This window comes from Meleagris gallopavo, chromosome 1 (assembly GCF_905368555.1).
Source record: "Meleagris gallopavo chromosome 1, MGAL_WU_HG_1.1, whole genome shotgun sequence".
Lineage (NCBI taxonomy): Eukaryota > Metazoa > Chordata > Aves > Galliformes > Phasianidae > Meleagris > Meleagris gallopavo.
Window position 1 is genome coordinate 61,973,714 of NC_139404.1, and position 25,161 is coordinate 61,998,874.

Genomic DNA, 25,161 nt, shown 5'->3' on the forward strand with positions numbered 1-25,161 from the left:
TTTTGATAAGCTTTGAATTGATTACCATAAAATGGGTTAGAAGGAACCTTAAATATCATTCATTTCCAAGCCCCTGCCATGGGCAGGGCTGCCACCAACTAGCTCAGGCTGCCCGGAGCTCTATCCAACCTGGCCTTGAATGCCTCCAGTGATGGAGCATCCACTGCTTCTCTGGGCTGTGTTTCACTGTAGATTCTGTTTGACCTCTTGATTCTAGGCTTATCAGCCAAATGAGATCAAATAAACTGATCCAAATGCTGAGGTGCTTATTCAGACAAAATTCACTGTTTGTTTTCCTAAGATAAAGCATAAAAACCCTGAATCAGTAATTCTGGAACTGATCACTTAAAAGCCATACGACAGCATTTTGGAGAAAACTAGTAGAAAACGAATGCAAAAGAGTTCAGTACGGACAGCACATTTTTTTTATTTTTTTTCTTTATATATTATCTACAAGCACAAGCTTTCATATTTTTAATGTAAAAATGCAAACAGATCATTATATATATAAAAATCAACTAGCCTTGTAGCAAACTGCCAGATGCAACCATCCCCAGGTTTGGGGACAACGTGTCTGGATCCAGGTGCAAATTCAATGGCTGACCCTCACTTCCATCCTTGGTTGCACCGAACCCCCAGATATGAAGATTCTCAAAGTTCTAGGGAAGTCTTGGTTCCTGATCCAGGTCTCACAGCATGGGCATGACTAACTCTTCATCAATTGAAGATAAATATTTAAAAACTTCATAAATGACAATCAACTTGTTGCAGGTAACAAGTGTCCATTTCACCTTTCCTCCCCCTTTTAGTTTTTCTTCTTTCCTATCCTCCCTCTGCAGAAATGGAAAGAGCAGAGGAGAGGAACTGATTGTTAGCATTGTATATGTAAATAGCAGCATTAGAAACAGAATTTAAGCTGTTGATATCTGCTGCAAAATGGCTACTGAATGCAAATTCATGTTGCATTTGGTCTTTCCAGTGCTTGGGCACGTTGGGGCTCAATTTGCACACTGTAGAAATATGACACATTTATAGCATAGCCAATAATATGTTGCTACATTGTGAGAAACAGTAGATCAAATTGCATTTAATAATATGTGGTATGTATCAATAGATTATAATAGACTCTATTATAATTGGTTGTCAAGCAGCCGATTACACCGAGGGAAAAAAAAAAAAAAAAAGAGCAATTAAGTAAAGAAATTTGTATTTGTGTGGGAGGAAAGGTCATAAAATAGCAGCCTCCTTTCTGACTGAATGTTTATCATGTTCGGCAGTTTCCAAATTCAGTCTTTGCAAAGGAATGTTACTATTTTTATTACAGGTTCTTTATGTAACAAGTAATGTTTGCACAGTGGAATATTTTCTTTCATGAAGATTTTATAACTTCCCCGTAACGCTATAAACCCCAAAATGCTGGGATTCTTTTGGAAAGTATTATGGACATACCTTAGGCTTTCCTTCCTTTCAATTCTCTTAATACAAATATGATTTCTTTATTTTTTCTTGAAATTCATGTATTACTGTTTTCGTATTTTAAATACTGCTCTACTCTGAAATCTAAGACAGGATTTCAGAGAAAAGAGCTGTTGATGTTGTCTTAGAGAGGGATAAATCAATATTAACATGATGACTTTCCTCATCAGCTGCGTTCCTATAGGATTGCAGGTAAGGATTTTGTTTGCTCCAGATTCATACAACAGCAATGATTTGAAAGATAACAGACTGATTTAGTGCCTAAACTTGCAAATGCTTACTCTTTCTCCTAACGTAACGTACATGTATGCAAGTTCAGACCTTCAGCTAATGACTGTCAGTGCATTAATCTAACTCTCTCACATTCATGTTGATTCTGTATTACTAGCAGGACTAACAATGGGCTAAACTTCTCTTCCTCTTTATTTCATTTATTTATTTATTTTACAACAGTTAGAGGCATGACCAATAGTTTGGGAACAAATGTGTCACGAAGACAGTGATGTAATCTGTTGCCAAAGCCACCTGCCTAGAAGCAAACAGTCATTTTGATTGCAGAGTGTGTGATGCTGATGTATGGCAATGTGCCTGAATATGAGGACCAAAATAGAAATATTGATTCTGAAAGACAGGAATGAATTTTCACTATCTACAATGGGAAAGAGAGGAAATAAACAACAGCAAAAATACAGTATACATTTGAATGTGATTTTCATTTATGCAAACTTTTTTTTTTTTTTTTTTTTTTAATTACTTTGGTAAGTATCTTTATGCCAGTGCTTTGAGAAGTCCTGACTTGGGACATTTCTCTGTCCATGGGGATACACAGACTTGGTTCTCCAGCCAACAGATGTGCCATCATTTATATGGCCACCTATAACTGTATAAAATGCTGTCCTACCAGATACCCTCAGTCTCGTACATCTATAGCAAATTGGATTTGATAGCCTTTTGGTGTTATTTCCTCACAAAAGTGAATAACCATATGAAGTGCTAAGCAGTGAATAAAATTGTAAGCAGTTGCTATATGAGGGCTATTCTTCAGAAGAAATTACTGCTAATAATCTCATTTGTCACCCTACCCTTTGGCTGTGGTTCCTGTTGTTCTACATGATGTCAGTTTGAGCAGCACACAAAGATGTCTAAAGGGATGCAACATAGTTGGTGAGGCAAGCACTGTCTGAAAATCTTCCAGTGCTAGTTCCTGTATCTCTTCTTCTAGAAGACTTCACTACTACAGTTAAGACAAGTAGATAGGGGAAAACTTGATAGCTCGCTTCAATGTGAGACATGAGGGAAGAGCAGGAGAAAAAAAACTGAATGCCTTTTATCCCAGGAACCAAAAATATGATAAAATGCACTTTCACTTGAAAATGTCAGATAGAACCACAAAAAAACTGCTGGTTTAAACCACAGATGCTTCAAGCAACATCTGGAAGTTAAACAACTGGAAATTATGGCCTTTTGATATGGTGAAGGCCTTCACAACTGATTCACGAGGGCTGCTCTAATAGTAATGCCGCTTATTCTATTATGTTGGCCACAATGTCACAGATGAATGTTGGTGGTATGGCAGTAGTGGCTGAACCTTCCCACCAATATTCTGTTACATTTTGTTGCCATTGACAGATGGGAGCAGAGGGGCAGTCTGACAGAATGGCATCTGACATGGAAGTGTGTATGAGGCAAAGGTGCATCACTGAATTCCTTCACGTGGAAAAAATGGCACCAACTGACATTCATGGACACTTGCTGAATGTTTCTGGAGACCAAACAGTGGATGTCAGCACAATGACGCAGTGGGTGGTGCGTTTCTGCAATGGTGACAGAGACATGAAAGACAAGCCAAGTTCCAGATGGCCATGCACAGCTGTCACACCATGAAATGAAGAGTATCTCTATCAACTCATCTGCATAAATCAGCTGATGGTGGTAACTGTGTTGAAAAGTAGTGTTAGTAGCTGAGAATTTTCTCTTTCAAATAGTGCTATTGTGCTCTTTGTAGTTTTTGTCACTTTACATGGAAAAAAAAATAGGAGGCGATACTTTCAGAGCAGCCTACATACATTTGGGCTCAGAATTTAAACATTTGCCTTCCTATGGTTTAAGTTTTTCTTCAGTAGAAGATAGAGCAAGGGAAACTACTTGAATTGAAATAAATCTAAAACAAAAGCTAAAAACTACCCATAATGAAATCAACAGAAATGTGGTTATTTTTAGAGTTTAATTTCCCGATGAATTCACTCCCATTTCCCCAAGTACAGTACTGTACTTCAAGGAGGAAACGCTGAAATGCCACTGGACTAGCTGATTATTTCTTGATGAATTCTGTAGTTTTAGAGGATCTCAAAAAGCAGCTGAACTTTAGCTCCATTGAAATGTTTGTCTTGCTAGCTAAACATTCCATGAAAAAGACCTTTACTGTATTTTTTGCATAACTTGCTTAGAACATCAGCGCTCATAGATCTGACAAAATAACAACAAGGGAGGACTGTTTGGAGTAAAAGCACACAATGCACCAATTTAGAGCTGGTGAAAGGTGTCAGATGAACCTTCTGGTACAACACAGCAGCCTCAGTCCTTGAGATTACCAGTTGTGATGGTTGTTGCTGGACTGAAGACTGAGTCTTACTCTCCAAGTAAGTGGCTACTTAGCAGTTGGCTGGCTGGGAATGATGTTTAGGCACTACTGACTTGCAGGGGATTGGAGCCAGCCTTGTAGAAGCAGAAAATACTCTGTAAGTGCCAACCCCCACAATCATTTAGTCCTTTGGAGTTTTTTTGTTTGTTTGTTTTTTCCACGTTAGCCCAAAGCAGTGTGGCTATAATACATTTTGAAACAGGAAGAAGTCTGATTCCATGCTACTCAAAAAGTGGTGTGGTTTCAGTTTTCTATTTTTTTAATAGCAAAGCTTTGACCATTTTTTATTAAATGTGCTCTGCCTGCCTTGTCCCTACCACAAGCTAATATGCTCTATAATGCTTTTCTGGCTTAGTACAGATCTTTTTAGCTGCTGATTTTGGTAAGCATCTTATTAATAGCCTGCTTGACGTGCGTGGTGGAGCTTCGTCTCCGAGTCTTGCCCTGGACCATCTTTCGACGCCGTACCTCACGACAGAGCTCATAGAAGGCCTCCATAATGTTGCCCTCTCCTGTGCAAGCAGAGCACTCATAAAAAGCACATGCTAGTTCTGTGGCCAGCTTTTCACCTTCCTCTGTGCTGACCTGCCTGGAGTGATCCAAGTCTGCTTTGTTCCCCACCAGGATGAGAGTGACATTTTTGGGTTTTTTAACTTCATCCAACAAGTTCTTGAGTGGTAGAACTTCCTCAAAGCTGCCTCTGTCCGTGATGTCATAGACCAGGACAAAGCCTTCTCCCCATCGCACATGTCCTTCTTTCTGAATAGCATCCTCCTGTTTTGAAAAGACAGATACCAGCTTTAGGAACATGATTTTTGAAAAAGACACAAGGCCTTCATTCAGACAGAGCCTGCTTCCCCAGTGCCTGGAAAGCCACATACATCTGCCTGATTCTGTATTCTACACACATTGTTCTCTGTATTGTGTGGCATAGGAGACTGTGGTGGTTAAACTGCACCATAAACTGCACTCTTTCTTCTCCAGTCCTCAAAGGGATATGTGGAGAAAATGTGATGAAAAGGGGCTTAAGGACTGAGATAAGGACAAGGAGATTGCTCACTCATTTCTGTCATGGACAGAAAAGATTCAGTATAGGGAGATTAATATAACTTACTGCCTATTACTAACAGACTGAAGCGGTGAGAACTCACGGCAAATTAAAACCACCATCCCCCTATCCACCCTCTTCTACCTCCTCCCCATGTGCAACACCAGGGAATGGGGGCTGTAGTCAGTCCATCTCTGCCTCTCCTTCACAGCTGCTCTCTGCCCCTGCTCCATGTGGGGTCCCTCCCATGGGATGCCATCCTTCCTGAACTGATCCTGCCTGGGCTTCCCATAGACTGCAACTCACCAAGCTCTGCTCTGACACAGTTCTGTAATCATGAGGCCCATGCTTTAGCAGCACACTGCTCTACACACAGGTGGCAGCTCCACAGACCTCCTGCTCCACTATGGGCTCCTCTTCATGCCTGGAGCACCTCCTGCCCTCCTTCTGCACTTGTGGCTGCAGGGCTGCTTCTCTGTCATTTCTCACTCTCTTTCTCAGTTGCTGTATTTTAGTGTTTTAACTCTTTCAGAGGACACCCAGTGTTGCTTATAGCTCAGCTCTGGCTGCAGAGGATCCCTTTTGGAACAGCAAGGACTGGCTCTGACATGACATGGGGCTCTGCTCACAGAGGTTACTCCTGCAGCCCCCCTGCTAACAAAACCTTGTCAGGTAAGCCCAATACAGAGACCTACTCTGACAAGCCATCATGGGCTGCCTGTCGTGGGCAGGCTGGTAGCAGGCAACCAGAACAGGGTCTCTGTTGAACGATACATACCCAGCACACAAAATGCAAAGGAATGTGCAGCTTGAATGCCTGCCATGTTTTGAAAGAAAGGGGTTCCTTGCTATGACAAAACTGTTCTACAGTTTGTTGAGAATCATTGGTAGAAGTTATTGAGCCTCATCACTTGACTGAAGAAACAGACTATGGCTTTCTGAATAGTAATAACACATTATACGGTTGGCCTTGAATCAAGGAATGAAGCAGAAATAATTTTAATCCCAGTGTAAACCCTCACTTTGTTCTTCTAGCGTTTGAAAACTGTAAGCAGAGTCCCTTGCAGAACAGTCTGGAATATAGAACACTGGGTCTGGCAGCAAGCTTGTGATGGGAGAAAGAGGGAGAGCTGTGTTCAGAAGCAAATCTCAGTCCCCGGGAGTGGAGCACATTTGCCACCCACTACACTGCCACCACCGCAGCCCCCTTCCCTACTGCCTGTCTGAGCCAAGGCACTGGATGTTGGTACATGCACTCACGCACCTGACCAGCTGTATCCAGTATCTCCATGGAAACCACTTCATCATCAATGGTAGCTTGGTGACGATATGTAGACTCTAAAATAAGAACACATTTGGTGAAATGTATTAAAAAAGAGTAATTTTTTTCTATCTTCCTTACAGCTACCCCAGACATACATGACACATGACTTCGCTAGATTTTATTTGTTGGAGGTGTTCCAGCTAGTCTGGAGCACGCTCAAATCTTCCTTTCTACATCTGTGACTCTATTCTCTCCCTCCATATCTTTCTTTCCAATGTCTTATACTTATGGAAGCCTGTACCTGTGAACACTACACTGTACCCCCAACAAAAGGACTGAGTCTCCTGCAGCAAAGAGCTCTGCAAGACTGCAGACAGTTTTTCTTGTTTGCACAAATGAAGGCTGCCACTTCTAGAACACAAATTCTGCTATTCTGGATGTATCTGGCTCAAAAGCCTGTCACTGTGGAGCCTGAAGTCTGACAAGATCAAAATCAGCATTTGTAGATTAGGGATGTAACTGCTATGCTCAGGCCTTACAGAATGATAAAATGACAGAAGAGTTAGGTATTTTAGGAATGTCTCTTGGAAACATACTGAAATCATCACATTCCCCTCTTATAGCAAGGGCCCAAGCAGTAATTTCCCCTTATGTGATTTATAAGGATAGTCAGTGGCATTAAGCATTCACACTATACTAAAGGAAAAAAGGAACCTATTTACTGTGTCCCAGGTTCTGGAACTGCATAACGAATCAGAAACCTCATGACAAAAGAGCTTGTTTTATCTTAATGAGCTGATAAGTTAAATTTGATAGTTTGACTCAAAATTTGGAAACTCATCTATGCTAACACTGAGATTTATTACTGTTGCTGGCTCACAGATGTCCTATATCAAAAGGCAAACATGTATGTTGTAAAACTGTGGCCCATTACTAATGAATGCTTTGCGTTGTCAGAGACACAATGCTTTTATTTGGTGTAAATCTCCCCAGAAGGAATGCAGGATATGTTAAAGGAAGGACATTTCTTGAGTTAGAGCTTCTGAAAGGGCTCATGTTTGGTGCATGTCTTTTTTTGGTTATATAATTGAACGTATCACCTCTTCATAGTTGAGAATGTTTCAGTGATGCCAGCACTTCAAATGCTCTTCCCACACCAAAAACTGTCACCTCCCCACCCATACCCCCCTACCCTGTGACACCTTAATTGCTTTACATAGCACAGCTGCCTCTAATAGGGACAAATGGTCAATTTAATTAGGCAGATGGCAACCAATCTTCATAGGGCTTCAGGCAATGAAGGCTCTTGTGTTTTTTTGTGTTTTTTTTTTCCTCTTTCTTTTCAAAGCAGAAGCCCCCCACTGCTCTTCATTATTATAATGCTGCTAAAGGTGTTGATGTTCCACCTTAGTGATCGTGAAATTATTCCTACAGAATAGAGTAAGATATATCTAAGAATCTCAGCACGACTTACCTATAGCACTTCGTGCAAGGGAATGCAGCCAAGCAAAAGCTTTGCTTTGGTGCAGAAGATAGAATGATGCTGTTTTAGAAAACTAGTTAAGTGGAGAAAATGCCCAATGCTAATCTGGGACTCTCTGTGCAGTATTTCCTACTCATGGCCACATGTGTCCAGTTCAACAGTGGCAGGGAAAGAAGGAGTCCAGTAAAGAGTCAGAATGATGAGAAAAGGCCTGGAGCATCTCCCGCATGGGGAAAGGCTGAGTAACCTGGATCTGTTCAGCCTGGAGAAGACTGAGGGAAGATCTGATTAATGTTTGTAAATATCTAAAGAGGGGTGGGACATAAAAGGATGGGACCAGGCTCTTCTCGGTGGTGCGTATCAATACAACAAGGAGCAATGACCTAAAACTTGAACGTAGGAAGTTCCAGAACGTAGGAACTTCCTTACAGTAAGGTTAATAGAGCACTGGAATAGGCTGCCCAGAGAGGTTGTGGAGTCTCCTTTGATGGAGATATTCAAGACCTGTCTGAACACCTATGTGTGCAACTTATTGTAAAGGGACCTGCTTTGCCAGAGGGGTTGGACTCAATCTCTTGAGGTCCCTTCCAATCCCTGCAGTTCTGTAATTCTGTGATTTAGCATCTTAGATTTCATTTCCTGGGTAGAGAGTGGTATGAAAATACTTTTCAAGTGAGTAATGCGATATTAGCTCTTCACTCATTTAGGTCTCGCAACCTAAATGCCTTCAATCAGCTGGCCCTGCCTGACCAATAGCTGTTAAGAATTGGTCCACACAAGTCGAAAAAAAATTTATCTACCCATGTTTCCAGCAAATCTGTGAAATGATCTTCTTAGGAAGTAGAATGTGGTAGCTCAAAAGGATCCTCTCCATGAAACTGCAGAATGAATCTCAAGGAGCAGACTTCTGCTTGCTTCAGAAAAGAAGTGTGATTCTTAAGAGAGATTTGAATTCTTATTTTTGAAACAGTACTTTGCCAGTCTTTCATCTTGCACATTTAACTGCTTTATCTGTCTTCTTTAGGGTGGAATTTGATTCTGGCTCAGTAGCATTGATTGGGGTCAGATTAGCGTAAATACAACTTAGTAGAATTGAGTCTGTTCCCGTGCTTTGGAATGTGTGGTAGCTGGGTGATTTTTAGTGAGGAGTGTAAAACAGCTGGATCTTTAAAGCATTTTTGGTGTAATAGCAGACATGGCCTTTCCTTCAAGGGAACAGAAACATCCAAAGAATCTGGTCGGATGTTATGAGCCCTGAAGTTGTGATTTCCAATCTGTTCACACTGAGCACCCTAAAGCCTTAAGATCCCATGATGCTTTATAAATAAGTGGCCTTGCTTTGGGTTTTATTAATGTTATTTTCTCTGTGCTACCCTTTATTTTGAGACACACAGCTAGAGTGAAAGATGACTTGAAATTCTCTAACTGAAATCATCTGCAATACAAGCATCTGCGTTCCACCTAAGTACTGTGACCCCTATTGGAGTGGATGAAGTAAAATACATGCTGGATATAGTTTGTCTGATCTCTTTCCTGGGATGAATCATACCTCAGAAACACTTACAAGCTTAAAATTGGTTAGACGAATCCAGGCTGTAAATGTCTTATCCTTGCATTATCATGGTCAAGTAGAAAGAGTAAAGCGTATAGCATTGTGCCAGCAGTCTTTGTGATAAAAGCTCCCAAGATGATACCAGGCAATCTTCTGAGCTCCAAAGTATCATTTACACCAGGTGATGCTTATATTTTATATTTATAGTTATATGGCTAATATCCCACTGATAAGAGAATAAACCTCAGAGCCATATTTCACTCTGTGTTTAAAGCATAATATGTGTGTAGACTCTGTGTCAGAGCTGCTAATCTCAAAGCAGAAGTAGACAGCTGATGCTGATGGAGTAATGGCATACCAGACAACAGCACTATGGAAATACAGCAGTCATATTCAGTTCCGCTTTGTTATAAGCAAGCCTGACCTGTTCTTGTTGGTTTGGGGATGTCCTATGTTTCTGTTCATATTCCCAGTAACTAGATTAAAGAGGTTGCTATTGTGTGGGTCTGGAAGCTGATGTCAACATTCAAGGTCCTCTTTTGCTTACAAAACTGCAATCTTCCAGTGCTTTTGCTGTACAAAGAACTGGTTCTCATAGTTACTTTGTTTAAAAATTAAAGCTCATTTCAGGAATGTGTAGGTCTGTTGAAAGGCTTGAGAAACATGACTGTTGCAACTGGTTTGTTTTTCAATATGTAATATATTGCCGCATTAATTCATTAATAGGGACTGGATAATTTTTTTAGAATTCTGCAGCTGTGGAAATAGTTTTGGAAACCTGATCTAGCTGCAGATGTCCCTGTTGGTGTGTCACAAATCTCCTTACTCTTCTCAGCAATCTTATTGTGCAAATGCAGAAAATACTACTAAAATTGCATAGAAACAGTCTCAAAGCCTATACTGTGCAGACTGTCTGAGGATATGACATTCAGTCACAGCTTGATCACAACCTTGTGTGATGCTTATTGTGACATTTTATAGAATTTAAGTACTAAATAGTCATTTATCAAACATGCTTGTCCAGTGCAACCTAGATCTATAGAATACATTTATTCCAAAAGATTATGTTTTCTACAGGAAAAAGTCTAAGAAATAATTACTAGGTCTTAGTCTGTAAGTCTAAGTCTAAGAGATGCATCCCAGAGCTCTGAGAGAATTGGCTGATGTAGCTGCCAAGCCACGCTCAGTGATATTTGGAAAGCCATGGTGGTGAGGTGAAGTCCCTGGTGACTAAAGAACAGGCAACATCATACCCATTTTTAAGAAGGGTAAGAAAGACAGTCCAGGAAACTGCTGACCTGTCAGCATCACCTCTATGCCGGGTCAGATGCTCCTGGAAGCTATGCTAAGGCATATAGAAGAGAGGGAGGTGATATAGGATAACTAGCACAGCTTCACTAAGTGCAGGTCCTGCCTGACAAACCTTGCTTCCTATGATGGCATAACTGTGTTGATGGACAAGGGAAGAGCCACTGATGTCATCTGTCTGGACTTCAGTAAGGCTTTTGACATGGACTCCATAATTCCCTTGCCTCCAAATTGGAAAAATACGGATTTGATGAGTGGAATGTTCGAAGGATGAGGAACTGGTTGCATGATTGTATCCAGAGAATGGTGGTCTATGGCTCAGTGTCCAGATGGAGATCAGTGATGAGTGGTGTCCCTCAGAGTTCAATACCAGAACAAATGCTTTCAACAAAGACACTAACAGTGGGATTGAGTGCACCCTCTGCAAGTTTGCAAATAAAACCAAGCTGTGTGGTGTGGCCAGTACACCCAAAGGATGGGATAACATTCAGAGAAACCTGGACAGGCTTGAGCAGTGTGGGCCCAGGTGAGCCTCGTGAGGATCAACAAATCCAACTGCAAGATTTGGCACCTGTGTCGTGTCAACCCCAACAATCAAAAGAAGTTAGGTGACTAAAGGATAGAGCACAGCTCTTCTGTAAAGGAGTTGGAGGTACTGGCAGATGGCAAGCTGTACATGAGCAAGTAATGTTCCCTCATGGCCCAGAAAGCCAACAGTATCCTGGGTTGCAACAAAAGCAGCATGTCCAGCAGGATGAGGGAAGGTCCTCTACTCTGCACTGGTGAGAAACTTCATCTGGGATAGTGTGTCCAGATGTGGAATCCACAGTACAGGGGAGATGTGGACCTGTTTGAATATGTCCAGAGGTCAGCCACAGAAATGATGCAAGGAATGGAACAATTCTCCCATGTGGACGAGCTGAGAGAGCTGGGGCTGGAGGGAAGGCTGTGAGGAGATCAGAAGGTGGCCTTTCAATATCTAAAGGAGGGCTATAAGAAAGAAGAGGACAGACTCTTCAGCAGGGTCTATTGTGATAGGACAAGGGGAAATAATTTCAAACTAAAAGAGGAGAGATTTAGATTGCATAAAAAAAGAAGTTTTTTACAATAAGGGTGGTGGCTTTATTGAAAACTAAGGAGCAGGCTGCACAGAGAGGTGATGGATGCCCCATCCCTGGAGACACTCAAGGTCAGGCTGGACAGGGCTCTGAGAAGTCTGTTCTAGCTGTGGGTGTCCTTGTTCATTGCAGGGGAGTTAGATTAGATGACCTGTAAAGGTCCCATCCAACTCAAACAATTCTATATTTGCAGGAATTTAAAGATTTCTTTTCAATACTTGCTTGCTTTGAACAGGCAATGCATAACAGGAGCATGCTATCAGCTCTGGAAGCAAATATTTGCATTGCAAGGTTTTATTGCTTTTAAGGCAAAAAAGCCTTGCAGTAGGAGTAGGTTCAGTTAAGATGAAACAGTGACATATGCTATTTTACATGCAAATTTAAAGAACAGCTTGTTGGTTTTGTTTTGTTTGCTTGCTTCTAAGTACAGAGAGACACAGGCTTTGTTTCCATTCAGAATTCTAGTTCACTTTTGTCAAGAAAGGTTAATAAAACAAGTACATAGAAAAAATACTGTAAAAAAAAAATTTTGGTCTCCATCCTGGTGGCTTTCAGCCAGTTGGATCTGAGAACTGCAAGAGACCTAGAAAAAACTTTTTGTTAAAATAATTATAGCTGTTTCCAAACCAAAAAGCTGTAGCTAATAGGTATGATCTTCTAAGTTATGTTAAAAATGTTGATTGATGGTGATACAGAAGTATGTTCAAAAGACTAAAATTTCCCATAATTATTTCTGATTACATGATACAAGTTTCTGTTTGTTGTTTTTTTAAAAAAGTAAACTCCCTGATCATTTAGACATCTGTGATCCTTGGCATCCATCAGTATGGCATCTGTCTCTATCATATTAAAAAAAAAAAAGTGATTTGATAGCCATTGGAAAAACAGTTTACTTCCATTACTAATTGTGGTGCTGTTTGAGGATGCTCTCCAGAGTCTTGCCTCACTCTGCCTTTGAGAAACTTATCTTCCTTTGCCTTTCCTTGTTGCTTTAGGAACTTTGTGCCTTTTATAATGGCCTTGTAACTTGAATGTGCCCTCCTCACTGGTCAAGTCTCTCCTGCCTTCTTCCTCCACCCTAGCTCTTCCTGAAACTCAGTTGAACGTATTTTTCTTGCTTGCATTTGCTACTTTCTCCATCTGTTATTTACCTTGTAGGAGGGCTTTTATTCTGCAGCCATCAGTGATTTTACAGCAAGACCAGAGCTCAGACCTTGTGTACTTAGAACATATCCACTGCTGTGTATATCCATATGTCTCATTATTAACAGATTCTACAAAACTCTTAATAAGCACAGTTGGGTTATTTACTATTTACCAAAAAATAATCAAATTATACGCAATCTGTCGTTTTACTATCTTTATCACATGTAAAAGCAGTAGAAAGTTACAGAAAGAAAGCTAGTCACATGGATCTGACAGCAGTGATAGTTGGGCTTGCACTCATCAATGTTTTATGTGTTTTGGCATACCTAGCCCCAAGACTTGACACATACAGAAGCAGAAGTTCCAGAAGCATATACCGTTCCTGTGATGTGCTTTATATGTATGATTATCATACAACATGAATATACTCATGTCAAAACACAATTTTAAACCAGAATGTGTATATGAAAAAAGGCTTTTTTTGCAGTGATGATTAATCTGATTCTAGGGCCTCAACCCTGCGTCACACACATTCTATCACTGTGAATGCTGCTTTTGGAATTGATATGATGACATGCAAAGGAGTTTCTTTTGAATTCCACTTTGACTTTTTTGGCTCCCTTCTACGAAGCTACATTTGCTGTTATCAGAGATGTGACTGCAGTACAGCAAGCTTTCCCAAACTAGCCAGATTAGAGATAAGCACAGAGCTAAGCACATATGGCAGTCACTGCAGCCACTGGGAGTCCTTGCTTGTCAAGCTGCTTTTACTTGCTGTTTTCAGTCCAAGACAAAGCTCTCCGTCTTGTAGGTTTTGCTAAAATAAGAATTGGGCTGAGGGTAAAACCCCTATCAAACCCCCTGCAGACACATAGGAAGATCCAGCATCTTCTCTGGGTGCTCAGCAGGCACATGTGTCTGTTCAAGCCAGAATGTGGCTACCCATACTCCATGCAGATGTTTGAAGACATCAGGGTACTCTGGATGAATAAAGAGGACATAACATGATACTCTGTGAAGCAAGAGAGCATGTGCTAGGGAGGAAGCTACTGCAGAATGAAATAGGGAGAACAAATTCAGAACAAATGAGCCTCCATTACGTCTGCTGCTCAGTAAACACTTAGGATTTATCATGTTTACTTTTTTGGGAAGCAAAATAAATTGGTAATGTATACACAACCACATTAAACTATGAAGTTCTCATTGTGAAAGGATCTATGTTGCATTATCAAAATTTGGTATCCAGGTAGAGCAGGAGGGATATATAAAACTAGCCTACAAAGAACTCAGTAAATAACATTTTGCCTCAAAACAGAAAGCCTAGAATAGTTTTCTTGAACACAAATATGTGTCTGTTGTATTGTGCTGCTTTAACTTTCTCCTTGGTGCTAAGACTGGGCTTCTTTTGAGGAGAATGGTGTTACTGTTCCTTTCCTATAGGTCCCATCCTTGCTCACTTTTTGCTGAGACAGGCAGAGAAAATGTACTTGGGAACTGGATTCATTATGGCAAGTTAAAGCAAAACCAACAAAACTGGGGCAGCACTAACTAGTAAGGAGCAAACTTCAAGGCCTCAACTGTTTTTCTAATTGTCTGATTCAACTTTCCCACCAACACCAAGCAGAGAGTTCCTGGTGGGAATTCTGCCTGTCTAAGTCTAAATAAACCATTTCTGGATGGATTCTTTTGACCGTGGCAAAAAGTCTTTCAGCAAAGCTCTGTGCATTTCACCTTATTTCTGCCAATATAAATGAAAACTAACCGGTGAGCCTTTTCTCACACCTAAAACAAGCAAAATAAATCCTTTGCTCCTGAAGGTCCAGAAGCGAGCACTGGAAAGTTCTTCTCATCTGGAGAACATTTTGGAATATGATGAACAAGAAAATTGGGGGCAAAATATCTTGCAGCTGTAGCTGCAACTAGAAGTGCCATTTCCATTCCTGATTTTACTGCATGCGCAGCAACAGTGAAAATACAGTATTTTTTTTATTTTTATTTTTTTACTGCCATCAGGAATATCTTCATCTTGAGACCCATATGAAAGAAAACAAACCACATTTTTGGGAAACTGCTTCCCATGTTACTTTAAACATCTTCCTCTGCTGCTCTCAATTACCATTTCATCATTTCAAGTCTTTGAGCATTTTAGAAGCCAATGTCAGGGGTTTAAGATGCTCTGGGCCATACCAATCCATTTTCTTACAGACACCTTAGAGAAATTGGAAGTATTTTCATGTTTTATTTCCATAATACATTCAGTATAAATTCCTACTAGACAGAAGCATAGTAAAAAATGGTATAATGTGCATTGAATTTATATCAAGTTAAGTAATATTTCTAATATGCTGAACTGTGGGAAAAAACAAAACTCATGGAAGATAGGTAGGAAGGCATAATCTGGATTATTAATAGACTGAACCTGTTAAGTACTGCAGCACAGCATAAGGAGCATGTAATTTTTGAAGAGAAGTTGAAGACGTTATTGGATTGCTCAAAAATAAGACTGTTTTCCAGCGAAGTATTAAACACACACATTATTTCCTGAAACACAGGCTGGCAGCCATTCCTCCCAGCCTCCAATGATTGGTTACCATTATGTTTTATTTTGGCTGAAAGCCAGTAATGAACAGCATACATTATTTCTGCCTAGGCACTTGGATAAGCTATAGTTGTCAACATGGGTGTTCAGATGAAATACGCAGAAGGTAAAGTTTTGCAAGATGACGGCCTCCTTCTCTCCCCTCTCTTTATCTTGCTATGGAACATGGGTGTTTTCATTAGCATACCGGTGATCTGGTCTATGGCACTTCATAGACTGCTGGATAGCAGAAAGAGGAAGAGGCTGAGAGGGGTGACTTCCCCAGGCTGCTCCCTCTAGGGCTGCTGTTCTGTCAACCTCTATACCCCATAGCTGAAGGGACCATCAGTTAATGATTTATTAACACTGATGTTAGCATGGGCCTGTTTGTTAAAAGTTTAGTTTGCTGTCTAGGCAGCTTCTTTCTCTGCTGCGCTGCTGGGAATTACTGATTTTATGGTAGAGGTGAGCAGTAAGACTTCAGGAGTGGTAAGACAAACTTGCAGAGTGAGCCAAAAGTCAAGAAAGCTAGAAATCCGCAGTATACAAAAATATGCATTTCTTCAACTTGCAATCTGCAGCAGTGAAAGCAATCCTGAGGACAAAGACTCTGTATTCAGACTGTATTCCAGCTGTCCAGAGAATGTGTTAGCTGAATAAGCCAGAGAGCAAAGGCATTCCTTGAGAAGTGTCTATGGATCTGAGGGTCTGTTTTGAGGACCTCAGCTCTTTTTCATGGTTGGATTGGTACAAAGTTAGTCCAGAAATATAGTTTTTGCATCTTTATCTCGATAAACTATTTTTACTGAGGTCTTGGCTGCCACAGCTAAGCTCCTTTCTGGTTCTCAACAATTTTGATGGAAGCTAGTTGGGATATATTCACAGTCCGCTCTGTTTACGTGGTTTGTATGAATTTATCCTTCTTAGGGTACAGAAAAGAAATTCAGATGCCTGGTCCAGTCTAGAAATACTTGCTGGGGTTATAATGCTAATTACTTTATCATATCTGCAGACTGCCCCTGTGATCTCTGAACATTCCATTTTGTCACCAGAACCCCCCAGCTACAGATGTTATATAGGCAAAACTGCCCTTTTAAGGTGTTTGTTTGATTTGATTTTTCTTTCTCCTAAACAAAAAAATCTTTCTTACAACAAGTTTTCCATTGGGAAAAACCTTCTTGCCAAGGTAAACAATATCTGTACAAAGTGATTTCTGCTGTTACTGCCATGGTTTTGAAAGTTTTAAGTAGCAGCTGGTCAAAGTTCTCTGGTCTGGGATAACTCAAGGCACTAGCAGAAGTATCTCTGTCCCTCTATCAAGAACTTGCAATTTTGTACAATCCTTTGGCCATTTCATGTTTAGTTGAAGAACAACAGTGTTATCATGGGCCTTTCATAATCAAGCTAATAGGAGATAAAGGGATACAAATTGCTGTTTAATATGCATAAAATCTTAAAGGTTGAACACCAACCCAGTGTCTTTTTTTTTTTCCTCTCTCCCAATTGAAAGAGTGAACAAAAACCTGAGCAACTTAAAGAAATCCTGAAATAGTTAAAAGTGAGCACATACTCTTAAAAATGTCACCATTAATCTAGTTAGCCTAGCAAAATTATTTTTCTTTAGACATGTGTTTCTATATAGTTACCTTCGCTCCTTCAAAGTAATGAATAGTCTTTTCTCTACCACATTCAAATTAAAGAAACCCTTATATTTTCTTTCTCTTTAGCTTCATAGATGGGCCAGTCTGTCATGCTCTGTGCGGCTGGTTGTCTGCTCAGAGACAGTTTTCCTTTCAGAGGATTAGCAAAGTTGTATGAAATATGTGAACAGCTAGAGAAAGACATCTAGGGATAGTGTGAGAAAGCCAACTGAGTTTTAAAAAGGTCAACAAGAATGTTAACTCTTTATTTGCTGTTTTTTTAGTTTAAAGTTCAGTCTTTGCAGAAATACTTGGTATTTTTGTGTACCTTTAACATGAGAGTTTCTAAGGGACCAGTACTTGAAGAGTTAAAGAATTTACAATCCTTCTATGAGACGAAGGATTTTATAGGTGAGAAGTAGAAGCAGAGAGGCTGCAGGAAACGAATCAATGACAGAATCAAGGAAAGAACTGAGGAATATGTCTCCTGCACTTCCTTGGGATTTTATTTGTGTGGTTTTCCCTTTTATATGACAAAACTGGATGTCGCATGTCTCTGTGCCTTGTAACACCTCATCCTCTTATCTGTACACGTGTTCTAATGTAGAATAAATGACATAGCTGAGTTCATAATATCCTCTTCCTCTTTCTTTCTTTTTTTAATAATTTCTTCTTAGACGTGGTTATCCCAAACTCTGCTTCTAGCTGAGTGAATTGTCCCAATATGTTAGAGAAGCAGATGGATTTTCAGTGAAATACTGCAAAATCGGATTTTAAAAGCGCTCATTTAGGCATAACTGATGAATTTTCTTTTTTCATCATTTGAACAAGGAGATTCTCCCTGCCTGTCATGGCTGATGCAGGCAGGTCATTTGCTGCTGCTCATTAAGTACTTTTCAAGCATCAGCGTTGTCCGTGATGATTCTTTGAGATTCTTCCTCCTTTTCTGGCCTCAAGGAAAAAATGAATTAGTTTGTTTCCTTTCTGATTTTAAAACTGGGGATGCTGAACCAATTAAATATTGCAAACTACAGTGCCTCTCCATCTTTGAGGGCAGGTGAATCACAGAATCATAGAATGGTTTGGGTTAGAAGGAACTGTTAAGATCATGTAGTTTCACCCCCTTGCTATAAGCAGGAACACCTCCCACCACAACAGGTTGCTCAAAGCCCCATTCATCCTGGCCTTGAATGTTTCTAGGGAGAGGGCATCCACAACGTCTGAGGGTGACCGCTCTCACCACCCTCACAGTAAAAAATTTCTTCCTAATGTCTAGTCTAACTCTGCCCTCTTCCAGTTTAAAACCATTTCCCCTTGTCTTGTTGCTACATTCCTGTAGGCCCCCTTCAGGTACTGGAATGCCAATATAAGGTCCCCCTTGAACCTACTCTTCTCCAGGTTGAAGAGCCTCTGTTCTCTCAGTCTATCCCCTTAGAGGAGATGCTCCAGCCCTCTGATCATCATCATGGGCCTCCTCTGGACCCACTCCAACAGCTTGATGTCCTTGTGTTGGAGGTCCCAGAACTGGACATAGTACTCCAGATGTGGTGGAGTCTCACAAGAGCAGAGTAGAGGGGCAGAATCACCTCCCTTGACCTGCTGGTCACATTTCTCTTGATTCAACTCAGGATACAGTTGGCCTTCTGGCTGCAAGTGCACATTGTCGGCTCATGTTGAATCTCTCATCAACTAACACTCTCAAATCTTTCTCCTCAGGGCTGCTCTCAAACTATTGAGAGCATATCACAAATCCAGCCTGTATTTGTGCTTGGAATAGCCCCTAGGAGGCACACTAAATTCTGGGCAATGCCAATTGTTCATGGAGGAAACTGTTGAGATCTGGACTCTTACTCCTAATTACTGCTGCTGAGAAGAACAGCTATTCACAACATGCTTTACAACCCTGACTTGAAGTCCAGGATGACCGAGATCCATAAGAGTCCTGAATTCAGCCCAAGACATTACCCACAGAAGGTAGCTAGCGATATGAAGGCCTTCATACCTCCACCTTGATACACTTCCACTTAGAATATGTCTGTCCATGAGAAGAGGCCATCTGGCACATGCTATGCATTTATGCACATCTGTTTTTGTGGCAACTGGCAGCAATGATTGAACCCTAAGAGAACTGTGAGGGTGGCAGCTTGTTGCTTGTGGGTTGCTTCTAGCAGCTTAGCCGCCATGTTGGCAGGCCAACTGTCAGTCTGCTGCCACCCGCTGCCTGGCAAGCCCTGCTGAAACGGCACACAGCAATGCTTGTTTTCATACTTCCTTTTTATGAATCTGTCAATAGAGCCAAACTGAAATATAGTACAGATTTCCAGTTCTGTACTCAATCCACCGCAGAGATGTTGCTTATGTTTGTGAAGTGCTCTTAGGCTGTGGGCTAAGTGGTGCCCCAAGGAGGCCAAGATGGTTTTCAGGCTTTCTAACACCACAGTGAATCTGCTTGTTAACTGGCGTGTTGCACTCTAATTAAAGACACTCAGTGAATTTTTGATGAAATTCATGTGGTGGCCTTTCTCAGCACATATTTAACTAACTAAAAATGACAAAGTTTAATGCTGAATTCATATACTTAATATTTTAGAAAACAACTGCACATGTGTTTTTAAAAATGCGCAGTTCCAGCCTATTTCTTCACAGGACTCTTTCTTTGGACCTTCATATTCTGTTGCAAGCAAGGGATACTGGCATAATTTATGACAAACAAATATTGAAAGAGGAAACTCATTCACCTTGATAATGCCAAGTAACCACATAGTTTGAGTGACTACGCACCTTTTCAAAAAACAATCAAATAAATTTTAAAAAAAAGCAAACAAAAAAAACATTCCATGATGGTGACAGTGACTTTCCAGTTAAGCAGAAATGACAGAGAAGTCAAGGCTGACAGTTAATGCTCCCTACAAAATGACTTTTGCTGCAATTCTTACCCCTTGGCTGGGAATGATAAAATAAAAAGCACAGGCATATGTACTTTTGGTGAAGATGCAGCTGTCATATCAGTGCCTTCACAGATCCAGTACCATGAACAGAAGTGGCAGAACAGCAAAGTCCTGACTTCCTTGGCAGCTCCATGTGCCAAGACTTGCAAGATTCAGTGGTGTTGCTCTTGCCAGAAAATGTTATTTTGTGGTTTTTAATTTGGCTCCTGGAGATACAGCAGCATGTCCAGACACTGCTAAAAATATTGTCCTTCATTTTCTTCTGGCAGGTTAGAGTATTAAAAAAATATCTATAATGTATGGTGTTTTTTTTTCTTTCCGGTTAAAATGTGCCACCCTTGAATTAAGAGCACAAGAATTTATTTATTTAACCTTGACACTTAGCTTAGGACACTGCTGAATTTCCATCAGACCTAGTACATCTTGGTGAAAGCTTTCCTAAAAATATAAATTATCTGTTCTAATGGGGGATTGAGAATTTGACATAAGAAATAAACTGTAAAAATGACACTTTTGTCACAGACTCAGTGATTTTTTTTGGCAAAACCTCTTGCTGCCTAGTAGCTGGATGGTTTGCATCCGTTTAAATTGGTGGACTATATAGATGTCACTCTTTCCACCCAATTGCCAGTCTATTATTACTAAGAAGAAACAAATCTGATAAAACTTCTCAGTGAATTCAGTTCAGCAGTATTTACAGGTAACTGGACACTAAGTCACCCCATGATGACCATGATAAAGCCAGGAATGCATTCTTCAAAGCACTCAAAGCTTTTGAAAGTACAATCCTTTTGATTGATCTCTGAAGGCCTGAGTAGTGATTAGAATTTCCTGAGATGTGTTTTCTAACACTTCAGAACCTCCTCGGAATCCTGTTGTAATACATGGTTTGAAAAACAGTACTTCAAAAAAGTTTCTAGTGCACATCTTCTATCAGAGATTTCTATGATTAAGAAACAGCTCACTGACAATAGTTTATTGGTTCATGCATTTCTGAAACCTTTTCCTCTGAGCAGGCTAAAGCACTTAACTTCACAATAGCTGTAATATATAGCCTAAGCTGTCAACCTCTAAACTGGATGAGAATGTAGAATTCAGTCAGTCAAAAGAAATTTAATTTTTATTTTATTGAGAAAGGAGTACTGTCTGCATTAAAGCTTTGATGTTCCTAATGGAAGACAATCCTGAGGGGCATGGCTGGATTGCAGTTGTATTAATTTGTATAAACAGAAACAAACATCAAGGCTCATACACAAAAAAGGACACACAACCTCCATAATGGGACAAAAAATAATAAATCTTGCAGCATGCTAACTTCTTAGGTTGTGTGCTTAAACAACAGAGCTGGGATATTCTAGTATGGAGTGTCCCTACAAGACATTAATGAACTTGTATACAAAGTCTTTTTTATCAGTGTATTCTATTCTCAAATTCTGAAAGTGATATATTAATAATAGAAGTGTGAAATGTAATGAAACATTATACTGATCATCCTATTGTGCAGGACAGGTGACATATACCAATACATTCATCAGTGAATTGTATTAGAAGATGAAAGAATGTATTTGTGTTCAGGTTGTTCTGAGAAATACTTTCTTATTATGAGAATTCTTATATCTGTCAATCCTTCATCATCCTTCTTCTTAACAGTCAAAAGTGTGCAGTATGATACTGGAAACTTTCCTTTGTCCAAAGGGCTGCTGGGTTTTGTGTTAAAGTGCATTAAACTTTCATCTTATTTGTTACAAGCTTACACTGTTCTCTATTTCTTTAGTGCAACCTCTTAAAGGAAGATCCTTAAGAAAGAAACAGCTTTTAACTGGACCGAGTTTATTCAAGTCTCCAAAGAAAGGTTAAGGAAATGGCACCTGACTGTAGAAGAGAAGGAAATTTACTGGCTCGTTACTACACACCTCATCTCAGAATTCTTGGCCTGGATTTTCTTTGGTGCTGAGTGTTCAAACATTCACTAACTTCAGAAATAGTAACAAATCTAATGTTGGCCTATATTTTCAAGAGGCTTCTAATTCAGAAAACTATTTGAAATCTTTTTGAGTTATCTGTGTTAGCTTCTCAACAGTGCCAGACCAAACTCAGCTGAGCAGGAGTTGTGGAGGGGACATGTTGATGCTCTTATGATGACTGGTGTCCCTATCTGGTCACCACATATAGAAGTGAAATGCAATTGTGCTTGACAGGTGAGAACTACGTATGTAGTAGGCAGAGTGTAAATACCTACGCTTGTTTTTCCCTTGAATTTTTGAGATGCATATCCCAGCCTCCTCATTCTCCAGCAATTGCTAGCTGTGTTATCCCAAAGCCGAAAACAGATCCCATGCTCAATGCTTTAATTTTCAGAGTGAAACAATAATGCAATCACCTTCAGTGGCAGAATTCCCACTGACCTCTGTGTGGGCAGAGCTGTGCCTTGTTTTTAATTCTGCTTTTATTTGAGTGCATTATTAGATTTCTGTTCTGCCATCTTAGGTAATATTTGTTCCAGCTTTAAGTGACCATGGAGGACCTTCCTACAGCAAATGATCTTAACCAAGGCTCAAAATTTTAACTCTATGATTATCCATTACTTCAGACATGCTAGTGTATACAACATACTATGTAGATGGAAGAACATGTAACCTACCTAGAGTTGGGTCATACTCCCAGATAAATCGTTTGGTCAGGAAGCGCACGACGAGAGCTGGAGGAATGAAAAGACATACAAACCATCAGCTTGCCCAGTTAATGAAATTCTACCAACAATTTTTTTTCTGTGTGAATGCTTGTGTAGTGGCTCTTCTGAACAGGGGATGGAATTCGGCTTTGCTTATGGGGGCAGTTGAGACCTTTTCGCTATCTGTGGCCCACTTCTAATATTCAGAGGAGGAAAACAAAAAACAAAAACAGGAAAAAAACACGTTATAACATTAATCATTTACCCGTGTAACAATGCTGGGAAAAGAATGCCAAGAGGCTTTCAATGGCCTCTAACTTTCTTTCATGTTGTTTTCTTCACACAATAGCTTTACTGTTAAAAAGACAAATCAGAACCTTATTTGGAATGCTTTGGGTTGGATGAGCAGATGATCTCTGGGGGGGAAAAAAAAAACACATTGCTTTTGCTGCTTTATGGGATAAGGGCTGGAAGTTTTTGAACCAGAATGCTTTTCAGCTTCAAAGCCAGAGGTGTTCATCATCATTTATGTAGGTTGCTCCAAAACTAATGCCTTGTATTTATTTTTATTGAAACTACAACAGATATAAAGAGCACAATAACACTACTTGATAGAGCAAATTCTCAGCTATAAAACATCATTTTTCATCACAGTCTCTCCCACTAGATATGCCTTTTGCCAGTGATGAACAAAAGCCTGCATGCCATGCTTGTCAAAATCTCCACAACCCTCCAAAACATGCCTTGTCCTTCACATCACCACTGCTGAAATGCACCACCTCCTCACTGTGCTCAATCTGCTGTTTGGTCTTCATAAACATTCAGCAAGTATTGATGAATGTCAATGGGTGCCATTTTTTCTGCATGGAGGAATTCAATTCTACACCTTTGCTTCATCCGCACTTCCGTGTCAGATGACATTCTGTCAGACTGCCTCCCACACTGCCATCTGGCACACAGCAACAAAATGTAATGAAATATTGTCCAGAAGGTTCAATCTCTACTGTCATATCATCAACATCTGCCTCTCACATCATAAACCAACACCGTAAAATTAGAGGCATTACTTTCAGAGCAGCCTCATAATTTCTGATAAACTTTCCCTTCAGATGTGAAACTTCAAAAAGTAAATATAATTGGCTAAATTGCTTCCTCTGTAGCTTGACATGCTTTCCTTGCAATAACTTCCTTCAGTATTTTCCCTACTTGCCACTGGAAGTGAACAGCTATATTTAAATTCTTGACAAACAAGTGCAATTAATGAATTTGCAGAAATAGAAATAATGTTTTGGATTTTGGAGCATGGGATGATTAGTTCTCAATTTCAGTTTATGGGCTAAGATCTTGCTATATTCTTATATCTTTTTTTTTCTCTCTCCATCCATTTAAATACATCCTATAAATGGTTTGCTAAGATTTTGATTATGTTCTAGCTATCAATCTTAAAGCTAAGCACTGCCTTGTACTTCTAGTGCTGTAATTCTGTGATTCCATAAGCAAATCATTCACTGCTGTCAAATATTCAAAATCCTCTCTGTGTTTTCAGATTGGAGAAAGAATTATCCCTGCACTGTGATTTCAGTGATTTCAGCTGAAGTGATTACAGGAGAAGGTTTTCTTGTCAGCTTTGTTCTATTCCTCCTTCAGCTGCAGACAGACAGCAAAAGGTGACATCTAAGCTGAATTCTGGCTTTTTTCAAAATCAAAGCAGTAGGAATCTCTCACACTCCAGACTTCTGTGCCTAAAAGCGGAATCACAGAATTACAGAATCACAGAATTGCAGGGTTGGAAGAGACCTCAAGAGATCAAGTCCAAACCCCTGCTAAATCAGTACCCTACAATAGGTCACACAGGTAGGCGTCCAGATAAGTCTTGAAGATCTCCATAGAAAGAAACTACACAACCTCTTTGGGGAGCCTGTTCCATTGCTCTGTCACCTTTACCATAAATAAGTTTATCCACGTGCTAGTATGGAACTTCCTACGTTCAAGTTTTAGGCCATTACTTGTCATATTGCTATACACCACTGAAAAAAGCCTGACCTCACCCATTTGCCTCCCACCACTCTTGGTATATTTATAAACATTAATCAGATCTCCCCTCAGTCTTCCTCTTCCCCAGGCTGAACAGACCCAGCTTACTCAGCCTTTCCTCTGATGGAAGATGCTCCAGGCCCAACACTATAGAACAAACTTCACTAATTCAGCTTTGGTCACTTGGAACCTATTTTATTTAAAAGAGTCAGAACCTTAGTTTTCAGGAAGACTTAAGTATGCTTCACACTTGG

General features: G+C 40.1%; 1 protein-coding gene across 3 annotated transcripts in view; it reads right to left on the bottom strand.

Annotated features, from left to right (window-relative positions):
- Positions 1–402: 402 nt before the first annotated feature.
- The window catches only part of RERG (RAS like estrogen regulated growth inhibitor), a 107,512-nt gene continuing 82,753 nt past the window's right edge, over positions 403–25,161 (bottom strand). For 2 of the 3 annotated variants that reach the window (XM_085230808.1, XM_085230813.1), the window contains exons 3-5: positions 22,844–22,900; positions 6,430–6,503; positions 403–4,891 (exon numbers count right to left, since the gene is read on the bottom strand). In XM_085230808.1, the coding sequence (XP_085086934.1) occupies positions 4,484–4,891; positions 6,430–6,503; positions 22,844–22,900 (539 nt within the window). In that variant the 3' untranslated portion in view covers positions 403–4,483. The remainder of the gene's footprint in view (positions 4,892–6,429; positions 6,504–22,843; positions 22,901–25,161) is intronic. The other variant, XM_085230820.1, reaches the window with a different exon arrangement.